The 23,628-nt window shown below is 42.0% G+C and overlaps 3 protein-coding genes and 3 non-coding genes across 8 annotated transcripts in view; 4 read left to right on the top strand and 2 right to left on the bottom strand.

Annotated features, from left to right (window-relative positions):
* The window catches only part of LOC113035821 (calpain-9), a 32,683-nt gene extending 32,061 nt beyond the window's left edge, over positions 1-622 (bottom strand). For both annotated transcript variants that reach the window (XM_026191573.2, XM_026191574.2), the window contains exon 1: positions 279-622. In XM_026191573.2, coding sequence (XP_026047358.2) covers positions 279-530 — 252 coding nt within the window. In that variant the 5' untranslated portion in view covers positions 531-622. The remainder of the gene's footprint in view (positions 1-278) is intronic.
* A 1,143-nt stretch (positions 623-1,765) lies between these two features.
* Positions 1,766-7,210, bottom strand: eif3k (eukaryotic translation initiation factor 3, subunit K). 2 transcript variants are annotated; one of them, XM_026191577.2, is made up of 8 exons: positions 6,947-7,210; positions 5,268-5,366; positions 4,733-4,853; positions 3,807-3,881; positions 2,944-3,010; positions 2,685-2,762; positions 2,312-2,437; positions 1,766-1,917 (listed from the first exon to the last, which is right to left on the bottom strand). In XM_026191577.2, the coding sequence occupies exons 1-8, from the start codon at positions 7,006-7,008 to the stop codon at positions 1,886-1,888; spliced, it is 660 nt and encodes a 219-aa protein (XP_026047362.1). In that variant the 5' UTR covers positions 7,009-7,210; the 3' UTR covers positions 1,766-1,885. The 2 variants fall into 2 exon arrangements, with proteins under 2 accessions (XP_026047362.1, XP_026047361.1); XM_026191576.2 differs by having other exon boundaries at positions 3,807-3,884; positions 6,947-7,187.
* Positions 7,211-10,047: 2,837 nt separating this feature from the next.
* Positions 10,048-23,628, top strand: part of aamdc (adipogenesis associated, Mth938 domain containing) — a 20,492-nt gene continuing 6,911 nt past the window's right edge. The window contains exon 1 of the mRNA XM_026191680.2: positions 10,048-10,105. The gene's annotated coding sequence lies outside the window, so the exon portion shown is untranslated. The remainder of the gene's footprint in view (positions 10,106-23,628) is intronic.
* LOC113037047 (U2 spliceosomal RNA) lies at positions 12,849-13,039 on the top strand. Its single transcript, XR_003274552.1, has one exon. It is a non-coding gene; the product is annotated as a U2 spliceosomal RNA (small nuclear RNA).
* On the top strand, positions 16,620-16,783 carry LOC113037062 (U1 spliceosomal RNA). Its single transcript, XR_003274561.1, has one exon. It is a non-coding gene; the product is annotated as a U1 spliceosomal RNA (small nuclear RNA).
* On the top strand, positions 18,048-18,211 carry LOC113037051 (U1 spliceosomal RNA). Its single transcript, XR_003274556.1, has one exon. It is a non-coding gene; the product is annotated as a U1 spliceosomal RNA (small nuclear RNA).

The raw sequence follows: 23,628 nt of genomic DNA, 5'->3' as shown, positions 1-23,628 counted from the left end.
AGAGCAGCTTACGCTACTTGTGTTGGTCTTTTACTGCCCTGCAGGATGGTGTCACTGTGCGTATGTGCAACATCTGTAATCTGCAAAGTGACTATTAGCTGTGGAGCAGAAAGCACACTTACCTTTTGAAATGTGCTGAAGAAGAATGCGCATACATATGTGTGTGTGTGTGATATGTAAATGAAGAGAGCTCGATACTGCAGTATTTACTCTGTGGGAGTTTTTTATGCATTTACGTTACGCAGCTGTTACGGGTTTGTTCTCCCTTTCGTAGTTACCTTTGGTCGCTTCCACTTGACCCCGGGCTGCATCTCCAGCTCTCCCATGGGGAAGTTAAAGTCCACGAACAGCCCGCTCGCCGGGCTCACTTCGCCGCTCTCCGGCGGTATGCCCCCGCTCAGAATTTCCGCCAGCCAGCGGCGGGACTGCGAGCCCATTAGCTCGTCGGAGCACACCGAGTCCACATCGTCCTCCGGCGGCGGCAGGGAGCTGTCAGACGATACACTCAAAGACTTTCTCATGGCGAACATTAACCGTGCTCTACCTGACTTTCAGCGCTCTTTCCTGTTTATAAGGTGCACAGATAAGCCACGCCCCCTGATAAATCCGCCCAGGTAGATGCTCACCTGGGCGGGAAAAACAGTCCCGGAGGGTTTTTATTGCGTTGCGTGAGACAGTCCCAGATGTGTTCAGTCAGTAAAGGCGGAAAACCCGCTGAAGGTTTCCAGGATTTCCTCAGTGGAGAGGCCACAGGAGCATTACCAATACACACGCGTGTGAAAACTAGTGTCCAATTCCAGTAACTGTTACAAATCTTACAAATTTTGCCACAGACTGTGAAGTTAAAACTCAAGTGCCTTACACCTTATCTACCAGCAGGGGGCGCCTCCTGAAAGTGGGAAAAGCAGCCTAGACTGTTTAGATATCTGCAGAAAATGTGAAATTGTGCTCACTTAACCTTTGACCTTAGTTAACACTTTCCAGATATCTTTATGGGCCATTTACTCCTTGCAAATATTATTAACTGACACTGACTCTTATTTTGTAAATGACTTCTCACACCATGTTAAAGACTATTATTAAAGTTACTCACAATACTTGAAATGTGCAATTCCCTTGTATTCTTATTCCTATTTATCCCTTTTGTATACGCAGTATTTATATACGTCTCTGTAGTTACATATCGTTAGCTTCATAGCATAATTGCCTAAGTCATTTGACTAAGTCAATGACTTAGGCACTTATGCTATGAAGCTAACGATATGTGTAACTTCTGTCGGTGCTGTGCTATTGGAAACCGAATTTCTTGGAGGAACCCACCCGAGGGATTAAAGTTTCATCTAATCTAAGATGGTGACATCAATAAAACCCCACTTGAGGCTTTATAACGGGAACTTTACAAACCAAAAGGTGACTGACATATTTTACAGACTGTAATGTTATCAGTGGTCCTTGATGCACTCTAACTTTAGACTAACAAATTGCATTTCTCACCCATGAATTTGAGATTTTAGTAGTGATGAGGAAACCTCTGTGTAGAACACAAAGCTGCTGAGCGGGTGAACAATAAGTCACCCAACTTCCTCTTACACCATCACACACTCAACACACAGCAAACCTAAAATTACAACACCTTCACCACAGGATGACTAAGTAGCAGCTTTAAGACTCCTTAAGGCTTCCCAACAGCTCTCAGCCAACGCCCTGATACCGTTTAGGAGAACAGATCAAAAATCAATCAATCAAGAAGCAAACGCAGACAGGCTGGAAATGATAAATTACTTTTATTGAGAAAACTTGTGATTATGAAAACTAATGACCTGTCTGACTCCATCCTAACTGCTGCGTGTGGTTGTTTGTGTGTGAGTGTATTTATGCGTTTCCATCACTGAGATGTGGCCATGATGCTGGATACACCTGCAAAAGGAAAACAAAGGGAGAGCAGGGAAAAGAGAAGGAAATGAGGCATGAATATGAAATCTCTGACTTCACTTCCAGTCACAGTGAAACAAATAAAACACAAAAGACCTGCAAGGACCCGGGTTTGCCAGGCCTACGAGGGGGTGGTGGCGTGCATTGTCTTACAGTAATGAGTCTTACTTAACAGAATAAACAAATGGATTTTATGCTGATACAAATGAGATCCCTCTCTAAAAAAAACATTTTTTTTAATTACAACCCCGGCGATTTTGCTTTTGTAAAACAACACAAGTAGTTAGAACAATGCGGCGTTCGAGTGGTTTGACTCTCGGTGGGTTTTTTTGATTAGCTGTGACTTCTCAGCACTAATACGCGCAGCAGCAACACTCACTCTCAAAGTCGATCTTCTCCACGATGTTCTTGGGCTTGACGCTCTCCTCCTGGTTGAAGATGAAGATCTGTCCATCCTCGTTCTCCGTCCAGCCGTACTTGTTCATCCACACCTTCACCTGCGTGTCTGCACATACAGAAAACAGAGGTTCACACAGATTTACCACCAACATGGAGTCCAATCGTCCGCTTTACTTTAAAGACGGCCGATTTATGTTGAGCTGTGCCCATTAGAAGCTTCTGTAGCTGCTGATTTAACAGATGCGCGTTGTTACGTGTCACACAGTCAAAACAACTTATAGTCTTTAAATATCAAAGGTTGATTGCACTGAGCCATCTGCCAGGTTTTTACACGTGTGTGTCAAAGGTCTTACCCAGCGGGTCTCCGAGCATCTCGGCCAGTAAGCGGCGATCGATGGTCTGGTAGGTGATGCCCACAACATGGCAGATAACTAAACAGAAAACATTCGAGTTTTTATCATGTTCAAACAGTTTCATGTGGTTTATTCTCAGAATTTGCATCACTGCACTGTGTGGGCGTGTCTGTGTCTGAGGTTGTTCAATTAAACCAGCTGTTTGTGTTCAGTGTAGTGGCGTGCTGCCCAACGTGCTGAGTCAGAGGACGATACTCACACTTGCGCACAGAGTCCTCAAAACCAGTAATGCCATCGATGAGCTCTCTGTTCTCCTCTAGACTCGTCTGTCCAGGACGGGACGGGACAGAGAGGAGAGGAAACAAACATCAGCACGAGAAAACCAGAAAAATCGCAACACAGAAATCAGGAATGTCCTGAAAGGCAATTAGGATTAAAATGATAATAAAAATTGTTTTTAAATGTGCTTCAAAAGCATTTCGACAAATAGAAGCAGAATACTTCATTCAAAGAGCAAGTTGGGCCGAAAACAAACTACTTAAGAAAGATTAGGACACAATTCATTCATTCAGTTCACACTAAAACGAAGGGAACAGCAGCAGGCGAGGTTTGAGGGAAAGATGAGCACCGATGACTCCGGCAGGTCGGAGATCCGTTTTGGTGATTAATGTCAATTTTAAGTAGAAGCAGGAGGACGGGACACAATTTTTAATGTGTGTCCACATTTTTCATTCCATTTTTTTTTTAAAATGCTAACATTGAGAGCTTGACAAAACAAATTTCCCACGTGTGGGACTAATAAAGGTTATCTTATCTTATCTTGTTTCTATGGTCAACCAATCAACGCACGCTAGCGTCTGGACCAACCACTTTGACTTGCCCTTTGAACTCTGCTGCTCCTGCTGGGAAAGGAGAAGCTAAAAAAAAAAGAAGCAGAAAACAGCCTAAAAGCTGAATTCTACGAGCTACTTTGTTGCTTGAGAAAAAAGGCCATACTAATAGTTTCTGGAAACCATGTGTCCTCAGCACAGCCCTTCAGCTGATGGCCCTGTTGAGGTTTTATTGTGTTTCTCTTACATGGATGCAGAGTTATGTGCATGTGGTTTAGTGTGAGTTTCGTACCCAGAAGCTCTGGAAGTGGCACGTCTCCAGCAGGTTCCCCAGATAGAGGATCTGTCTGATGGGCCGCTCCTCCTGCTGCGACACAGTAGTCAAGGAAATGCCCCCCTGACCCCAACACAGAGCCAAGCTCCGCCACCAGCACCACCCTGATCTGTTTATACACAGCCCTGCACAAAGATTCTCTAACACCACCAATACAGCCTTAATCAGAGAATTTCTGATATAAGCAAGAACTGCCACTCGATAGACTTCCTGTTCCAAAGGGAGCGCTCTCGAGGTACTCCACCATGAACAGGGCCCCATGGAGCTGAATACTGTGTGTGTGTGTGTGTGTGTGTGTGTGTGTGTGTGTGTGTGTGTATGTGTGTGTGTGTGTGTGTGTGCGCGTGTGTATGTGTGTGTGTGTGTGTGTGTGTGGGGGGGGGTTGCATCTAAAATAAATAATAACTCATAGTGCTTTTAATCTTTTTGGCACAGATATTTTTTTTCTTCCAGTAATTTATAACAACAAACATTTAACACCTACAGAAAATTCTGATTTCACATTGTTAATGACCTGCATGGACGTGGAATTCAGACAACATATCAATACTATTTCAACTTTGTCTAGAATGGGAGGAAATAATTATTTTAGCTGGTTAGCTCAATTCACTGAGGATTACATTGGATATAACAGGAGGTGGACCTCCATCAGGCACAATGGAGATATTTCTACTGCAGCAGTGTAAAAGGATTAATATTCATACTCAGCAAAAAAAAAAAAAAAAAAAAAGATGTCTGTCCAAAGTGGGACAGAAGTATGAACTTCTAATCAACTTCTTAAAGTTTCCATAACTCCAATCTGCACACACACACACATTCAGAGAACCTGTCACATATAAATCTCCCAGAATGCAACGCTCAGAGAAAAAGCACCAAAAGGATACATGTGTCTGGTCGATCATGCACTTGCAGAGTGTGAAGTCGGTGTGTGGCAGGTTGGTCAGCGCCTTCAGCAGAATCTGTGAGGTCACTTGAGTCTGGAAGTATGCTGGATTAAACTGGTACCTGCACAGATGTCAAGATTAGAGTCATCACCACTCAAACATCAAGGTATCCAACAGGTAAATCAAATAAAGACCATTCTGGTATATTCCTAAGAGCTGCCTCTGTCCCCAAATTATTTAGAGTCGGTAATATTTTTAGCAGTGTGTAAAAGTCGCTTTCTTTCCTACCGAAGGAAAATCTGCTGCTTCCTGGAGCCGACATCCAGCAGTAGAGGCAGGCTGGCAGAGACTGAGCTGCCTTTGTTTTATGATCAGAATCAGGCCATAGTCAGGGCTTGACTCCCCTATTGGATAAAACTTCCTCCACCTATTTTTTTTCCCCCTATCATTACATTTTTCCCTTTATTTATAAATTTAAAAAAATCCAGTGTCTTAAAGTCGAATAGCTGCTGTTTGGGTAACTTATGTAACTTACAGCTTGAGCACAGCAAGGTTTGCTTCCAGGTCGTAGGCATTTTCTCTCGCTTGCGTCTCCACGTAGCGCTCCAGCGTTGCAAGGTTTTCTGGGTTGTACCTGTGAGGGGAGATGAGATTATTATCCATAAATAAAAGCAAATGTTTCAGTGCTTTTTTTTTCATTTATGTGCTTATAAGCTTAAAATATGTTTGTCGAGAGTTGCACTACATCTTCAGGATAACCCTGATTCTACATTGGGTTCCCATGCTGTGGAAGAGGTCATGCCATCCCAGTGGCCCTGATATTGTCTATTATGAATACTCTGGAGATATTCATCCTAGACCAGCCCCGGCACGTGATCAGCCCACGGATGGATCCCTCTGCAGTTTATCTACCAGCCCAGACGAGGACGACAGTCTCTACCTGCTCAAACAGGTCTACAAAGCTAGCAAGCATTGTGAGAGTTTTTGTGTATTGTTTTTTTTTTTTACTTTTTCAGTGCCTTCAAAACCATCAAACCAACCGTACTTGATATCAAGTAACTGGGCTCAGCTGCATGCTTCCCTGGATAGTTGAAACCACAGAGTGTGTGTCTGCAGCACTGTATGCCAGACAGCGTGGCTAGCGAAATTCAGACACTACTGGACAAATATTCGCAGGTCCTCCGTTCAAACTGGAAAGCAACAGGAGCACATTTAGCAAAAGATAATCCAGCACAGAACACCATGAGAAATCCTTCCCACCTGTGGCCAACAAACTTTACGTCTCCTCCTTATGACATCTGGGCTTTCTTAAATCGCCATATCTTATTTGCACCTTACTTTTTCCCTTGTTTTTTTTAAATATAGCGTTTACAATTTCCTGTCTTTCACGTTTATATCTTAACTGGGCCTCTATAACAGGGGTCCCCAATCCCAGTCCACGAGGGCCGGTGTCCCTGCAGGTTTTACATGTGTCCTTGATCCATCACAGCTGATTTAAATGGATAAATGACCTCCTCAACATGTCTTGAAGTTCTCCAGAGGCCTGGTAATGAACTAATCATGTGATTCAGGTGTGTTGACCCAGGGTGAGATCTAAAACCTGCAGGGACACCGACCCCTGCTCTATAACAAAGCAATTGTCTTGGGTTAGTAAGGTATTATGATTACAAATTAGTGATCATTTCAAATCATAGACGGTGGAAAGGTCCACCAGTTGAGCCTCAGGTGACAACAGCTGCGTAAATGGTTAATTTTCTGTGTGAAAGCAGAAAATGAACCCTGGGCTGATGAAAACAATCCTATTCATGCAGTAAATGACTTCCTTTGTGTGAAATATCTTTGATCACCGCTTTTAACCTGAATGAACCGTTAATGTCCATCTAATGAAAATGAGTAAACAACAATATACCGCAGAAGCCAGGGTTTCTCACCAATACAAATTGTCTACAGTTCAATGGCGCAAACCCGGCTAATGCTAGCAGCTGTATAAATCCAACACGAACATTAAACATATTTTATCCAATATTTGTTAACTCTGACTTATTATTTCTTTAATATAATGTTGGTGTAATTAACCAACAATAAAACTCGTTTAATGAGGCATCAAGCTGCCCTGTATGGGCTAGCCACCACTGACTCACTGCACCAAACGTTAGCTTGCGATATTAGCAACCAGGCTAAGCTGTTAGCTCGGTCTGCTGTTGTTCTTTGTACCTGTCGATTCCTCTGAGAAGCTTCCCCACGTTCGCCCTCATCTGCTCGAAAGACGACGCCATTTGGTCCAAACTTTTACTTGGTTTTTTTAAGCTAAAAACCCGAATTAACGCCGCACGTGGGCCGCAAAGTGAAACGGCACCGGGGCGGAGGGAGAAAAAGGTCGGACCGGAAGTGTTGATGGACCGGAAGTGTTGATGGACCGGTACGCTAACCGTAATGCCGGAGCAAAGCCCTGTGGAAAGTCGTTCCGTGAACTTTGTCCGTCATAATTTTCATAAACGTTTCAAAAACATATGTTTAGTCCGATCGGTATTTTAGCAAAAGTAAAGCTAGTATCGGCACTCAGCAGGCGCCTCATCCAGGCGTTTTAAACATTGTCTAAATAAACAAATAAATAAATAACACATTAAAAAAAATAATTACATCACTAAAAAACTTCATTGATCGCCAAACAACAGAAAAAGACCTTTCCTGTTTGAAACTGAAACTACTACATGAACTGCGTGGTTCTTCTACTTTTGACTTTAATTTTCCGCATATACTTTTACATAACAAGTACAGTTAGGAAAACTTACTGCTCTCTACAGGGGCCGCTGCAGCAGATCTGCTGCCTTTTTAGGATCCTTCCTCTTTTCCTCTTGCCTGGCAGCTCCATCTTCAACATCTTTTGTCCAGTATATCCATTGTTCCTTCCCTACACAAGTCTAAATCTTCTCAGCCTTGCCTCTCTCAGAATCAGAAAACTTTATTAATCCCTAAAGAAATTATGTGGTTACATAATTTCCTTTTCGGATGTCCCTCTGATTTAATTATCTTTCTGTCTATCTTCAGCGCAACCTCCTGTTTCTTTTTCATTTCCACTGTCTCCAAACTATACATACTTTGGTGTCTGAGGAGGATGTGCAGAAGTGCTTCAGACAGGGGAACGCACTGGTCCTGACGGGATTGTCGGTCGTGTCCTCAAGTTATCCGTGGCTCAGCTGGCTGGAGTGTTCACAAATATCTACTGCTCCCTCTCTCTGTCTGTGATCCCAGCCTGCTTCAAAATGGCCACCATCTTCCCTGTACCCATGCTTTGAGAGGCTGTTCAGGAACGTCATCTGCTCTGCACTACCCAAATCAATGGACCAATTTGCATACCACCACAACAGGTCCACTGATGACGCCGTAGCCCTGACACTAAGTACTGCCCTCTTGCACCTGGAGAGAAGAGACACATTTGTGAGAATGCTGTTTGTAGATTACAGCTCAGCATTCAATACCATTCTTTCCTCAATGGAAACTGCAGGATCTAGGACTGAGCAGCTCTCTCTGCAGCTGGATCCTTAACTTCCTGTCTGACAGACACCAAGTAGTCAGACGTGGCAGCATTACCTCATCACCTGCCATAATGAACACTGGTGCTCCACTGGGGTGTGTACTGAGCCCTCTCCTGTACTCACTCTACACCTACAACTGCACGGCCACTAGCAACTCCAACATCATTGCAAAGTAATTGAAAAGTGAGCCCCAGCATCCTCAAAACCTTCTACTGTTGTACCATTGAGAGCATCCTCACTAGATGCATCACTTCTTGATATGGCAACAGCACTACCTACAACCTCAAAGCTCTCCACAGAGTGGTGCGCTGTCCTGAAAGGATAATTGGAGGTGAGCTTCCCTCCCTCTAGGACATCTACAAGAAGCAGTGCCTGACCACAGCAGGGAGGATCATCAAGGACTCCAGTCACTCCAGCCATAAACTGTTCAAACTACTTCCATCAGGCAGGAGGTTCTGGTCATGAACTGGCAGACTGAGAGACAGCTTTTTCCATCAGGCCACCAGACTGCTAAACACTGACCACTAACACTTCATAGACACTTCACTTTCACTTATCGAAACTTAAACTCCATAAACTCCATAAACATAAACTCCATATTGAAAAATATTCATCTGCTGACTTCTGCACATGTTATACATATGTATATACACGTGTATATATATATGTATGTATATATATTTGGTATGAATATTTAGTAATGTGCACACATTCTCATATTTGTACATATATTTATGCTTATGTTTCTCATATTTATTATTCGTAGATTTTGTTTTTTATATTTCCTGGATTGTGCACACCACTGTTGCTTGTGAAGCTGCACACAAGAATTTAACTCACATGTGCTGAACCAGTGTACCAGCACACGTGATGTGACAATAAAATTGATTTGATCCACCCACCCACTCCACCCTGTCTGCACTCTCTTTACTGTCTGTTGCCCAGGTATTTAGACCGTCTCTGCTCCTTGCATCTTCACCTTCCCACCTGCCTCCCTCACATTCAAACACATGTAATCTGTCTTTCTTCTACTGATTTCCATTCCTCTTTATGTCCAGAGCATACTTCCACATCTTCAGACTGTCTTTCACTTGCTCCCTACTCTCACTACAGACTTTAGCCAGAATTCCGCCACTTTAAAATTCAGCACGTGTTGCTTGCTAGAACACCTTTAGTGATTTTTAACATCTAATTTAACTAATTTCACCTAAACAGTCTGATGTTACCATCAGAACTATTCATGCTCTTTGTCAGCTGAATACACGACTTTATCTGAGTGTTTTGGACCTGAATAAAATACCTTAATTCAAGGCAGGGGACCAGGAGTGTTATGGCTAATGAAACAAAGCTTTTAGGTCAATTGAGGCTCTTTTGGATAAAAATCATGCAGGTTTCTTTAAATAAATTTTCTCTTAATCCATCAAAAATAATGGCAAAGTCTCTCAGTAGTGACTAAACCTCTTTAGTCGTAGATATGAAAACCTAAGATTTAAAATTATTTAGAATTTCCGACATAATGATCGAACAAATTGAGAACAGCAGAGCATTATTTGAGAAGAGGCTGCATTAAATTAAGCATCTATATGCAGTCTTTTCGTTTGCTTTGTATTTTAGATAAACTGTTTACATGACAGACATACTAACAGCTATTATTGCTTATATGTCAGAACTGAGTATATTTTATATAACATATATTGATTAACCGTAACGGCTGATGTGTAGTTTGTAAAGTCAAAATCAGGACTAGTGCGCATGCTCAAACCCAGGTGCCGTTAGTTTGACTCGCTACAGTTTGACGCCACCTGAGCATCAATTAGCAGGTTGGAGGAGACTTTTAGTAAGTCAATTTCTACCTAATAACTTTATAATTTATAATTATTAATTCACATTGAGACCACTGTATCAATTAAAAAAAACACCCTTTCTGTTTTTCGGGTAGTATTTAAAAGGTTTGTTTGGGTTTACCAACTCACGGCTCTTCATGGATTTGTGGGGTGAGGATAGGGTTGCCAACCGTCCCTTAAAATACGGAATCGTCCCGTATTTCGAAACAAAAGCACACGTCCCGTATTGAGCTAATAAGGGACGCACTTTGTCCCGTAATACAGTGAGAATCAAAAGTAGTCTATAACTTTTAATGGAATTAACGCTTTGTTTGAAAACATAATTCCCAGCCCCTCTCCTGCTTTGTGACCAATGAGCTGACAGCACACTTATGACAATTCGAGTATGACAATTCAGATTACCGCTCATCTCATTGGTCGAGGAAAGGTCGCTTGCGGAGAAAATACCGGAAGACAACAGATGACTACAACAAGAAGCATGGCCAACAGGGAAACAAACGCCGACACTGCGGTGCAAGTCTCGGACGACAGTACACCTAAAGCTGGGCAGACACTGTGCGATTTTTTCAGTCGCGATATTCAGCTCCTGCTCAAACTGCACGATTGACTCGCAGGGGTTAGAAGTTCATAGGTCACGATGCAGGTCTCACACTATACCGCCCGATGCTCTGATGCGACCTGAGAGCTCACACTGTGCCTCCATAACATGAAGGTTATAACAGAAAATCTGTCGCTCGCTCTCTCAGTCTTTCACTCACACAGACACACCACCACCATCAACTTTGCTAAATTGCTAATGAAAAACATGATCAGGCAGCTGTGATTGAGCAGCATGTAAATCCAACTATTTTCACGGTTGTTGTGGTCGTGATAATTTTGTGGGGCCACATCGAAAAGGCTCTGATGAGCTTTCCAAAGTTCTACAAGTTGTGCCTCCATCGCTTGTGTCCAGATCACACGCTGCACAGCCGTGCTGCTCCATCTTTTTCACCGACGTTTACGTGTTTGCGCATGAGCAGTGTGAGCGGCTGTGGTGACACCCTCACGAGCGATTGATGATCGGGAGCTGGTCGTGAGGTGTTAATCACTTCTCGTTACCCCACGTATACTACACGACGCACGATGAAGGCCAAAATCGGGCCGATCGCCAAAACCGTCGCACGACTCAAAAATCGGCTCAAAATGGGCCAAAAACCGCACAGTGTGAGCCCAGCATTAGAGCAGCAATGTTTGTTCCCCTCAGAGAAAGGGAAGAATGGGAAAAGGAAAACACCTGGCTGGAAAACGTTAATATGGGCATGTGCAGTGAATATCAGCGCTATGTGGCCAGAAGTGTGATAATATAATTTATTTTGTGTAATAAACAACTGCAAGGATAGATGATTACAACAAATAGATGACTAATACATAAAAGTAATACATAGATGAATAATGATGATGAGTTATGATGCGTAATCATGGGAACAAGCGGGTTTACAAACAGGAGCAGCTGATTAGCATTAGAAAAGCTGAAATAATACCTCAACTGAAGCCAATTGTACTAAATGCACTAAATGTGCACAGTTACAAGAATATTTTTCTTTCTATTGTTTTCTATTATTTTAAGTTAAGCAGGACAGAGTGCTTTTAAAGAAAGATTTACTTTTATTCTCAAAAGTTAAGCATGACAGGCTTCTGTTTAAGAAAGAGACCTGTTTTACTGTGTTAATGTTGTCATTTTGAGCTAAAGATAAATGGCTAAATGATCATTTGTTTCCCATGTGTTCATATCACAAAGAATAGAATATGCATCTACTTAAATCAACTTAAAGTCAAATGGTTAAAAAAAATAATTTCACACACAAAAAAAGAGCTAGAAAATTCACCACACTGGGAAGGGTGAAGACAACTGGGTTGCCCGGCCCTGGCCACGAGGTGTCCCTTATTTATTTTTCAGGGAGTTGGCAACCCTAGGTGAGGAGGTCTCAACCACAGTCGCCATTTTCGTGATAATGACTTCTTCCTCACACCAGGCGCGCCTGCAGAATATTTATAGCGTGTTTAGTTCTCAGACAGATGGATTTACGGGAGACTTTTATGAAGTTTGTTGACTCAAAGTATGTGCTAACTTTACTTTGTCGCATGTTAGCGGTAGGATGTTGTCAGACTTTGACTGGTATCTGCTGCTGTCATGTAGAGGGTGTTCTGCAAGGAAAACTCGAGCCAGAACAAAAAGAGAAAGATTTGCGTTAATATTTGCGGTTTGTCACCGAGTGGTTAATTTTTTTCATAATAGCGGAGCATGTAACATAAAGAGTGTAGTTCGCCCTCCGCGCCACCAGAGACCGCTAGTAAAGTTTGTTTTTTCTTAACGAGAAACGTAAAAACATTAATTTACTTTACCAGAAATATATTACGTTTAATTAAGTTAAAATAACACTCATATTTAGCGTGATAAGCGTGAGTGTTGTCATGAATGTAAACTAAATTTATTATGTTTATTTCTTGTTTTTTGCTTTTCTGCTTCCTATTGGACTAAAGCGTACCACGTGTCTAAGAAGACAGAAGAAGGTATATTTGCTAAAGCTAGCAGATTCAAATAACATACATCGACATTACACTGGTTATACGTTATCTAATGATCTCATGGTTGCTGTTTTATACGATGGCCTGAAATGGCGAGCGGTTTAGTTTCCGAACCGTCAGTGAGGGAGACTGTGCGGGGGGTGACTCCGTCTGCTCCGACATATTCCCGGTATCGCTTCTCGGCCTTTTGGCTAAGATCAAGTGTAGTATCTGTTCTTATCAGTTTAATATCTGATACGTCCCCTACCCGGGGACCATATATTAAATTGATTTTTGGAACAGGGAGATGGAATAGGGGCTTGCTCCGTCCACTCCACGCATCGACCTGGTATTGCAGTATCTCCAGGAACGGTGCACCCCCCTAAACATGTGGAAAAACAACGAACGTTTTACTAGCTGGATTTATTAGCAGTGTAACTGCAACCAGTCACAATTTTTTGTAGCAAAATACTGGCAACGAGAATGGATATACTTCCTATCCTGCTACACCAGCTTGCATATTCGCCATGCATGAATTAGTTAGAAAAGAAATGACAAGGTCAATGTTTAGTTTGTTTTAGAGTGGTAATGAATATATTAAACAGGAAACTCTTTATCAATCTATAGAGAATGGCGGTAAAAGTATTCCACATATCCCTTTAAAGTTGGACGTGCTTTATTACAGCAACTTGTACACCTTAGTGTCTCAAAGATATATTCATAAATGTCAAGTGTTTCTCAGATTTTGACTTCCTATTCCTCTGAATTTTTTTAATTACTCACCTTTGGCTGAAGATAAGATCGTGGGATTGCCTGTTCGTTAGATCCCTTTGAAACCTACTGAAAAGACTATTTGCTTGCCTTACCTTATTTACTTATGAAGATTTTTTGACATGAATACATGTAAAGAAAGAATATCTGTTGCTAGTAGTGAATTTGATATCTTTGATTAAAGTTAAATTATGGTATACAAGACGGGCTACAACAAAGGATTTTCATAAGTGGGCCGAGAATGGACTCTTTAAGTGGGTTGAGATGGAAATTGCAGAAATATGGGGCTGGGATGCAATTAAGGACAGATGGCAATAGGGCTGGGCCATATTATACCGTTCATGGTAATACCGGTACAATGTTAGGCAACGATAAGAAAATGTAATATCACGATAGAATATGGATAAAACACGCATGCACAGTGCCTTTGTTTTCATACGCACATGGCCGAAAAAGCATGGCGGCAACAGAGAATGAGAAGGGAGAAAGCGGATCATTGAGTGAAACGGATGAACCAGAATTAGTTTGTAAAAATGGTGCCACTTCAGTGATGTGGAACTGGAATTTGTCCACACATTTTTTTGTAGAACATGCAAGCAGCCCGTCATTATTGCCGTATTTGTCGGACTAACGCGCTCCTAAATCTGGGAGTAATCTGGGTCATAAATTCCGTCCCCTTCATGTCCCAAAGTCAAACGAACAACATCACCGAGAGTTAAAAACTGTCTAAATTCTTTCATCTTTAATAAAACGATCAGCATTGCTGCTTTACCAGGTGTAACTATGAAGTTTAACATCCAGGCATCCATGAAAACAGAATTTATTACACTTAACGAAGTTAGAAGCTAGCAGGAAGTTAGCTCGCTAGTTTCGCTAGTTACCTAAGCATGATATTGCATGTTCTGACTGAGAGATTTCTGAAAAAATTAAAACGTACAGCTCTGCTATCACTTCCAACATAAATGAAGACAGGAAACTAAACAGCAGTGACGTTTGTAGGGTTACTGAAGTTGGGCTAGCTGGTTTATAATGATGTGCTACGTGATCGCTAGCGACACAGCTATGTTAGCATAACACACACAGTGAAGCTGGACGAATCAACGCTAACACTTTTCCACTCGATAAAAGTTAACGTGAAGGTTCCTGATGGTTAGAGACAAATGCAATCGCATGGCAGGATGCTGTAAACCAGGGGTGCCCAATCCCAGTCCTCGAGAGCTACCGTCCTGCAGCTTTTAGATGCATCCTTGTTCCCACACACCCGAATCAAATGAATGGCTTGTTATCAGGCCTTTGCCAAACATGATGGCATGCTGAAGAGGTAATCAAACCATTTGATTCAGCTGTGTTGGAGTAGGGATGCATCTAAAAGCTGCAGGATAGTAGCTCTTGAGGACTGGGATTGGGCAGCCCTGCTGTAAACGGACCAAACTTCAGTCAGGAGAACAACTGAGATAATCCATCCACAATACAAGGTTAGTAAATAATATACTGCAACAACACAGGAATAGAGCAGCTGGGATAGAATACAGCATTAATGAATCAATGGTACAGAAGTAGAGGAAGCAAGATAAATAAAGTTGAATAAAGTTTGATTTATCTGAATGCTTTGTTTCGCTTAATGTGCCTTATAATCCCGTGCACCTTATGGTCCGAAAATTACATATTTAACTTTTTTATTTGGCACATCACAGTATAATGTAGCAAAGCACCTCTTTTTAACTTCAGTGGATATTATACATGGTTATGCTCAGGATATGTCAGCCCATTTCTACTGGAAATGCCTTTTCGTTAAACTTTCACTGTTACATTTTTATATAGCTGTAATGCACATAAAAAAAACAGCTGCTTGTTTGAGTGAAAATAAATGGATGGGGTTTTTTGCGCTAGTAAACTTGTGGAGTTGTATTTTGTCTCATGTCAATTACATCGTCAGTTATATCGTTATCGCAAATTTTCAAATATATATCGTGATAAATATTTTTGGCCATATCGCCCTGCTCTAGATGGAAAGTTATATTCCCAGATGCTCAAAAGAAATAAGATGTAAAATGAGATCCTTTAAGTGACTCGTTGACAATGTAAGGGATAACGGACAGAGACCTGTCAATATCAAAATATAATTAAAATCAGGGAAATACGTCAGCAGTGACCGTGGTCCACTTGATCCAGTGACTACAGTTCCAAGCAGATTACAGATACTGGGGTTTGTTACTCATCTTAAGACAAAATTCCGATAAGCATGCCAACTTTTGTAGGCCTTCATCTCGCTTCCAATATAATTTGAGGGGTTGTTGATATTATAACGATATGAATTGTGTGGCATATGTCAGGAAGAATGCCGGCGTTACACTTCGCACTCGGAAGGTGTAAGTAAACATCCATCTTCTCTTTAATAGATTTTAAAGAAACCAACAGGTCATCTAAAGTAATATTAGTTTCTAAGTCTTGTTTTGTTTTGTTTTTTTCAAATATCTGGTGGAACTTTTATGTCTAAAAAATCAGTCCAAAGGTCCTCTGACTATCAAAATCTACATCCTCCTCTTGAAGGAGTTGAGCACAGTGTGAAGGTGTCTCAAAATCTCAGATCTAACAAGTTTTTTTTCTACCAAGTCTTACTAAATTCATTTTAAAATACATCACCCCAGATGGGTGATGTATCATCTCAGATCTAACCCCATCACATCATAAAAGTGAGCGTTCCCACTCCAGGACAATAGGGGGCAGCAGGAGTAGGACAGTCAGCTGTCCAGCAGGAGAAGACAAAAGAACAGGAAGTGGTTGTGCTGTTAGCAGAAAACGTGTGTGTTTTGTGTGTTGTTGTTGATTTTTTTCTTCCTGAGCATCAAATGTGAATCACAAGGTTTTCAGCTGCAGTTTGATTTAACTTGGAGTTACTTGAACTTCCTGTTTGTTGGTGAATTTAAGGAGGTTAAATTGATTAACTATTGTGATCTTTCAATTAGCTTTTGTTGTGCAGATGCAGCAATGCATGATGGGAAAGACTCCCCGTATTTTATTAAAACGAAATAACCTGATGTGGCTCTGTTGGAAGCTCCTTCCTGTGTATATAAATAGTGTGTAGTCCCAGCCTCCTGCAGGCTGTGTTTGTGTTGATTGTGAGATTGTGAGCACCGTGAGTGTGCAGGGTTTGTGTGTGAAAGAGTCCCCCATGTGTGAGGTGAACAACTCATACTTACCTGGCAGGGGAGATACCATGATCAAGAAGGTGGTTCACCCAGGGCGAGGCTCAGCCATTGCACTCCGGTTGTGCTGACCCCTGCGAATTCCCCAAATGTGGGAATCTCGACTGCATAATTTCTGGTAGTGGGGGACTGCGTTCGCGCTCTCCCCTGATCACATGTTCAAAGAAAACAGAGGAAGCAGATACTGCGGCAGTGTCCTGCTGTTTATTAAGGCTCAGAAGTCTCCGTTGTTGTGTTATTTGAGGAAGATGTTAGTGAAAGCTTTGTGCTGCACAGTCTTTTCACTGAAGTCCTTTGTGCACTGTGGAGCACACTGTCACCTCCCGAGTGTTCATCCACTTAACAAACAGCAGCTTCTTTTCTAATCCAGGGCAGCTCGTCCCTCTCAGTCGTGTTAGGAAAGTCATTTTTGTCCATGTGCAGAAAGACAGCCTGTTTTTTCCCTTTTCTTTCCTCTAATGGTTCCACAGCAGCCAGCATGTGTGTTATGCAGATTGTGGAAGAGGGCAGGGCTGGTAGAACAGTTAGCCAAAGTGTAGCCACCACCGAGTAAAGAAAATGGTTTAAAGATCTATGACAGACGAGCAGCTCAGACCATAACTTATGTTGACCTCACTCTTTCCTGTGTACACAAAAAACTGTCACGTGTGAGCCGGTGCCCAATCAGCTCGAACAAACCGTTTGTATTCACACTTTGTGGGCTTGTCCCTCATATACGACTTCATGCCACTGGTAGCCTTACATGCCACCATCCTCTAATCTGTGCAGATGTTTCTACAAGGCTGAAATGAGCTTTGCAGGTAGTGTAATGTGATCATAGAGTGGATGTTCAGTCTGATTATGACAGAAACTCATCTTATTCCTTCTTTGCTGTTGTTTACACACAAGGAAGCTCTTAGAATATGTGTGTGCAATAAACAGTGTTGTTCCTGCTCCGGGACAGTAGGGGGCAGCAGCAGGAGGAGAGTGAACTGTTCAGCAGCACATAACAAAGGAACAGGAAGTGGTTGTGCTGTTAGCAGAAAACGTGTGCGCTTTATGCGTTTTTTTCCTTTTTTCTAAACATCAGACGTGAATCAAACAGTTTTCAGCTGCAGTTTGATTCAACTTGGAGTTACTTGAACTTCCTGTTGGTTTGTTGGTGGATTTAAGGAGGTTAAATGGATGAAAAATGTTGATCTTTCAGTTAGCTTTTGTTGTGCAGATGCAGCAATGCATGATGGGAAAGACTCCCCGTATATTTTAAACTAAATAACCTGATGTGGCTCTGTTGGAAGCTCCTTCCTGTGTATATAAATAGTGTGTAGTCCCAGCCTCCTGCAGGCTGTGTTTGTGTTGATTGTGAGATTGTGAGCACCGTGAGTGTGCAGGATTTGTGTGTGAAAGAGTCCCCCATGTGTGAGGTGAACAACTCATACTTACCTGGCAGGGGAGATACCATGATCAAGAAGGTGGTTCACCCAGGGCGAGGCTCAGCCATTGCACTCCGGTTGTGCTGACCCCTGCGAATTCCCCAAATGTGGGAATCTCGACTGCATAATTTCTGGTAGTGGGGGACTGCGTTCGCGCTCTCCCCTGATCACATGTTCAAAGGAAATAGAAGAAACAAATATAATTAGGGCTGCTCGATTATGGCAAAAATGATAATCACGATTATTACCAATGAAATTGAGATCACGATTATTTCACGATATTTATTTAACAATAACAATGCATTGAATAATTGCTTTAAAGATTGTCAAAAAATAATATAAAATAATGTGCAAATTCTGATAACCGTGCAAATGTTTGCAATATAAAAAAAAATGTAAACATTAATGTTTAGTGAACTTCAAACTACTGCATAATATTTATGCATATAAATAACCAAACATCAAGGCAAGCTGTGTAGCCACACAATGCACAATTGCATCAAACTGACATTGAGGTATGTCAACTAAAGTTGCTGCCTGAACAAAAATAAAATTAAACACTGAAAGTAGTACCTTTTATAAGAAATAAATAAAAACTAGTAGGCCCGAGTCCCATACAATCTCAAAATGGCTCAACAAAACATGGTTCCTGCAACCTTTCAAAGGTTTTTAGCCAAAAACACCAGCCTATTGACATGATCAGGCTTCAGGGATGCACGCAGGCAGTTGACAACATTTCCACCAGTACTAAAGACCCTTTCTGATGAGGCACTTGTGGCTGGGATGCAAAGATATTTCTTTGCCAGGATGGAGAGTCGTGGGAAGAGGTTCTGTGATAGCTTCCACCACCCCAGTGGGTCTTCCTCTGTGTCCAGGGTCCCTGCCTGGAGGTAGGCCTGAAGCTCAAAAGCTATGGCCTGGTCCAGTTGAAGAGCATGTTCTGCACCTGGAGCTGTGCTGTGAGGGGCCTTAAAGAAGCTGCTTAGGCCCTTTTTTCTCTTCTTTTGGTTTGATGCACCATCATCAGCAACCTCCGTGTTACCAACGGGTGTCCCCATCACTGCAGCCTCCTTTAATGGGACAAATATAAAATGACAGCAACACAGAATGAGGAACCAGTTTTATCTGTCTCGGGTTTGGCATTCTAAAATACAATCCTTAAATAATTACTATAAATTCATAAAGTCATCATCTTGCTCAGCCAAGATTGAGTTGTTAATAGGTGGAGTGTTGGTTTTATTAAAGACACACTCACATATTTCTCTCCAGAAAGTGCATCAGTGAATTCAACCAGAGGTCCCAAGGTCTTGTTGATGGCCTCAAGGACATGAATGTCCTGCCATGAGGGGATGAGGTGCCTGGTTCCTTTGTCTTGGGAGAGGACATGGGCAATGGCCTTCTGCTGCTCAAGGACTCTGGAAACCATGGCCTGCCTAGATCCCCATCTGGTTGGACATTCAGTCTTTAAGGAGTGGTCTGGCAGTTTGAGGTCTATCTGTGCCCTTTTCAGCTCTCTCTTTTTTTTCCAACTGAATGAAAAGGTGCTGACCACTTTTTTGCAGACCCCCACTGCACGCTCAATCCTGTGATCTTTCATGGCTCTTTCTATAAAAACATAAAAAATATAAACAAGCATTATCAGGATGATGATTATCATTTCCTTGAGTGTGAATGAATAAGAAAAAGTGATGGTAGCTTATTTATGTGTTTGTATAATTCATAGAAAATGTGTATGACTGTGAGAATGAATAAAAGTATCTCTGAATTTAAATTGTTTTTTATTTATTATATTCATTCGAAGCATTATGTTGTATACTTGTTGAAAGAAAATCACATTATGCATCATATTCAGTAGGAATTGGGCCTACTCACCTATGGCCAAATGTAATCTGTGCCCAAAGCACTGGAGCCTCATCCAGCCATTCAGTTCTGCAGCCAGTATGACATTTGCAGCGTTGTCTGTGGTTATACAGACGAGTTTACGCTCCTCCAGATCCCACGTAGCCAGTGCTTGTTTCAGACCTGCAGCTATGTTCTGCCCCGTGTGGTCTTCTGGGAAAAATGATGTCTGGAGACATTTCGTTTTCATGTTGAAATCCATGTCAATGAAATGTACCGTGAGGCTCAAATACGGGTGCGGCTTGACCACAAGTCCATTGTGGTGGCAAGATATTGGGCTGTAGCCACTTCCTTTGCGACACCATCATGACACTCGTCATATAAAGCGGGAATCGCCACTCGACTAAAATAGTGACGAGATGGCAAGTTATACCGTTTGTCCAAAGTGTGGATTAGTTTCTTAAAGCCGGGGGTGTCCACTGTGTTAATTGAGCATTGGTCTTTGGCGAGGAAAAACGTTACCGCTTTTGTTATCTCCTTGTGTCTCTGGGAGCTGGTGGGATATTTAGTCGCGTTGTACATGGTAGCGTGAATGGAGGTCTGTGAGGATGAAGCATGTGTTGTTGAGGGTTTTTCTCTATGCTCCTTCATTGTTTGATCGTATGTCACTTTGTGAGCTGTCTTCAAATGATTGAATAAATTTGTAGTGTTGCCCTGTAGTGCAGCTACAACACCGTAGCAAAGTTTACACACTATATCGACTTGATCCACGTCGGACTCCGCGAACCCATAATGTTTCCACACCACTGAAGTAGTTTTACCTCGCTTTTCAACCAACGGCATTCTTTCTTTAGCAGCCATTATCCTCTCCTCTCCAACGTCTGCTTAGCTCTCCTCCTGCAGGGCAGGGATAGCTCAGTAGGTAGAGTGGTGGCCCCATGATCGGAAGGTCGGGGGTTCGACTCCACTGAACGGCTACCCTGAGGTACCCCTGAGCAAGGTACCGTCCCTACACACTGCTCCCCGGGCGCTGCACTGGCGGCTGCCCACTGCTTCACTGGGTGAATGGGTTAAATGCAGAGGAACTATTACCCTATGGGGACTAACACGCACACTTTACTTTTACTTTCAGGTACTCTTAATTGATGTGACGCGTGTTCGAAACGCAGAGAGGTGCGCTCGATTTGCCACCTCGCGAGAGTAAAGCACGAGGGAGGTGCTAATAATCGGCTCAGTCATTTTTAATGATCGTTGAAAGCTCAGATCGTAATCGTGATTAAAATTCGATTAATTGAGCAGCCCTAGATATAATAGTGTCCTGCTGTTTATCAAGTCTCTGAAAGCTCTGTTATTAGAGAAAAGGTTATTGAATGAATGAAGACTTTGTAGTAAAGTACTACAGTAAACAGGACTTTCTGTTGTTCAGAATAATCTTCCCACAGTATAAAGTTCCCACTAATCTCCACTAGAGGCTGATAGAGTTCTGTTAGGTGGTGTGTGGTTTGTCTCTGGACTGGAGGGAAGTGTTCACACTTTGTGCTTGTCACTACCCGATCCGTACAACGCATGTGCGAAAGGCCACTACTTCCGCTCAAAGCATTTTACGATAGTTACGGTCAGAGTATCTGTTAAGATGTTAGCAATGATAAGTATCTCTTAAAATGTTTGCAGTAATGAAACATTTCAATATAATGTATACAAAAACGAAAAAGAACAACAGTCACAGTTCAGGGGATCAGATCTACCCGATCCCCCTACCTCTGTACCGTGCATGTGCAGATGGTCTCTGCTTCTGTTTCGTTTAATTCCAGTTTACTCCCCAGCAGTGTTGCCAATAGGGCTGCCACGATTAGTCCACTAGTCACGATTACGTCCACTATCAAAATCGTTTGAAGCTTTCTAAGATCATAAAAGACGCAGGAGTAAGTAGTAGGATTTAAGAGTGTAATAACGGACTGAAACAGAAGATGGCAGCACTGCATGTACAAGGATGCCAGCTGCCGTTAAACCCCGAAGAAGAAGAAGCTGTGTCCCAGAATTCATAGCGCAGCCCTGCTCAGTTTCCAACGATGGCGGCAGCTAGTTAGTGTTAATATTACTCTTATTATTCTTTCTGGGTCACAAAATAGACGTTTAACATATTTTCAGGTGAGAATGTAGCTGTGTAAACTTCAAATATCTGCTCAGTTTATCAGGACACCACATATTTTCAAAAGCGCTCCGATGTTTTCAGAGATGTCTGTTACCCACTAGCTCGATAGCTAGCCGGGGGCAAGGTCACTAGAGGCGTGAGAACACCGGACTCCCAGCAAATTGTTTTCAAACCCACCGCCGTCTTTCGCTACTCAGGTTAAACGTATATAAGTCACTTAGATAACTTAAAACTGTTATTTTATTTGTTCCTGAGTAAATCGGTTTGGCTGAGATCAAAGTTATAGTTTTTACACAGCTGAATAAACGTCAAGCAGACAGCTGATTATCAGAAGTGTGAGATGCTCGAGAATATACTCCGGTGTCCTGTTATATTTTAGATAGCAAGGAGTTTATTAAACTTCACCGAAACAATCTGCAAATTTAATAAACTATCATCTTGTCTTTATTTTTAGTTAGCACCTTAAACACTTAAAGCTGTAAGCTAATGATAGTCATATAAGAGCAGATGCTGCTGGTGCAATAAGCTGTACGTTTTACGTCTAATGGATGCATGATCTGATTAGTCGACTAATCGCAAAAAAAAAAATCTGTGACTAGTCGACTATCAAAATAATCGTTGGCGGTGGTTTACGACACCAACTGTCTGCCACAGACGTCTTAATGCCCACTCACATCCTGGGCCATCTGACCTCAGGAAATCACATGATAGGGTGGGGCCAGGTTTCACAATGAGCTCACCCGAAACCCTGGCTGATTGTGACCCACACCCGCTTTCACACCTTGGCTCATGTGATTAGGTAGAGGATCATCAGGGGGTCCTTTGTCCGTCTTTGGGGGGAAACTCCCACTGGGTTTAAATCTGGGACTCTCCACCATTTGACCCTTAGAACTGAAGAAACTTCTCGGATGAGAGGTGAAACGTCTTCAAGCAACTTAAACAAGTCCAGACGCTTTTCTTTCCAAGCTCCTTAGACTACGATGACCTGGATGACTGAGAACCTTCACAGACCCTTCTATAAAACCATGATTAACTCTATTAAAAGCCCCCTCTTGATCTAGTGTGATACAGATGGCAAATGTCTATCTTCTAAAAAGCCCAAACATGTATATGAAGTTGGATGTTCCATGAAATATTCTTTCCTTTAACCCCACTTGTTTGATCTTTATCAAATATATATGGCAGGGCTGCAGCTAATCGGTTTACAATTGTCTTACACAATATCTTGTATTTCACACATAATATTTTTATACAATAGAGAGATCACACGTGTGCATGCTCTTACTCGTTTCCTAACTGCTATAAATTTCATTTCAATTTCATTTCATTGATAATCTCTCCCAAATGGCTTCTCAGTAAATCCCAAAATGTCATGTAAATTTCTCGTCTCAGTCTATCTATTCCAGGCACCTTCCTGTTTTTCATTGAATTCAAAGCAATGTATAGTTCTTCTTTAGTAATATCTGTTTCTAATTTTCCTTTTTTATCCAAGGGTAAAAAAAACCCCCCAAAACAAACAAAAAACAAAAAACAAATGTAAATATGTACTCCCCATTTCAAAAGTGACTTGAAAAAGTTGGGTGCAATGTGAT

This window comes from Astatotilapia calliptera, chromosome 14 (genome assembly GCF_964374335.1).
Source record: "Astatotilapia calliptera chromosome 14, fAstCal68.1, whole genome shotgun sequence".
Lineage (NCBI taxonomy): Eukaryota > Metazoa > Chordata > Actinopteri > Cichliformes > Cichlidae > Astatotilapia > Astatotilapia calliptera.
The sequence above is the reverse complement of the archived record's forward strand: the minus strand, read 5'-3'. Positions and strand labels throughout refer to the sequence as shown.

Bases quoted from the DNA above. Each gene is read 5' to 3' on its own strand.
- eif3k (XM_026191576.2), bottom strand. From the start codon at position 7,008: ATGGCGTCGTCTTTCGAGCAGATGAGGGCGAACGTGGGGAAGCTTCTC. The intron at 4,854-5,267 runs GTAAGTTACATA...ACATCTGTGCAG, and splicing joins AACCTTGCTGTGCTCAAGCT to GTACCAGTTTAATCCAGCAT. The intron at 3,885-4,732 runs GTATCCTTTTGG...ACTACTGTGTCG, and splicing joins GCATGATCGACCAGACACAT to CAGCAGGAGGAGCGGCCCAT.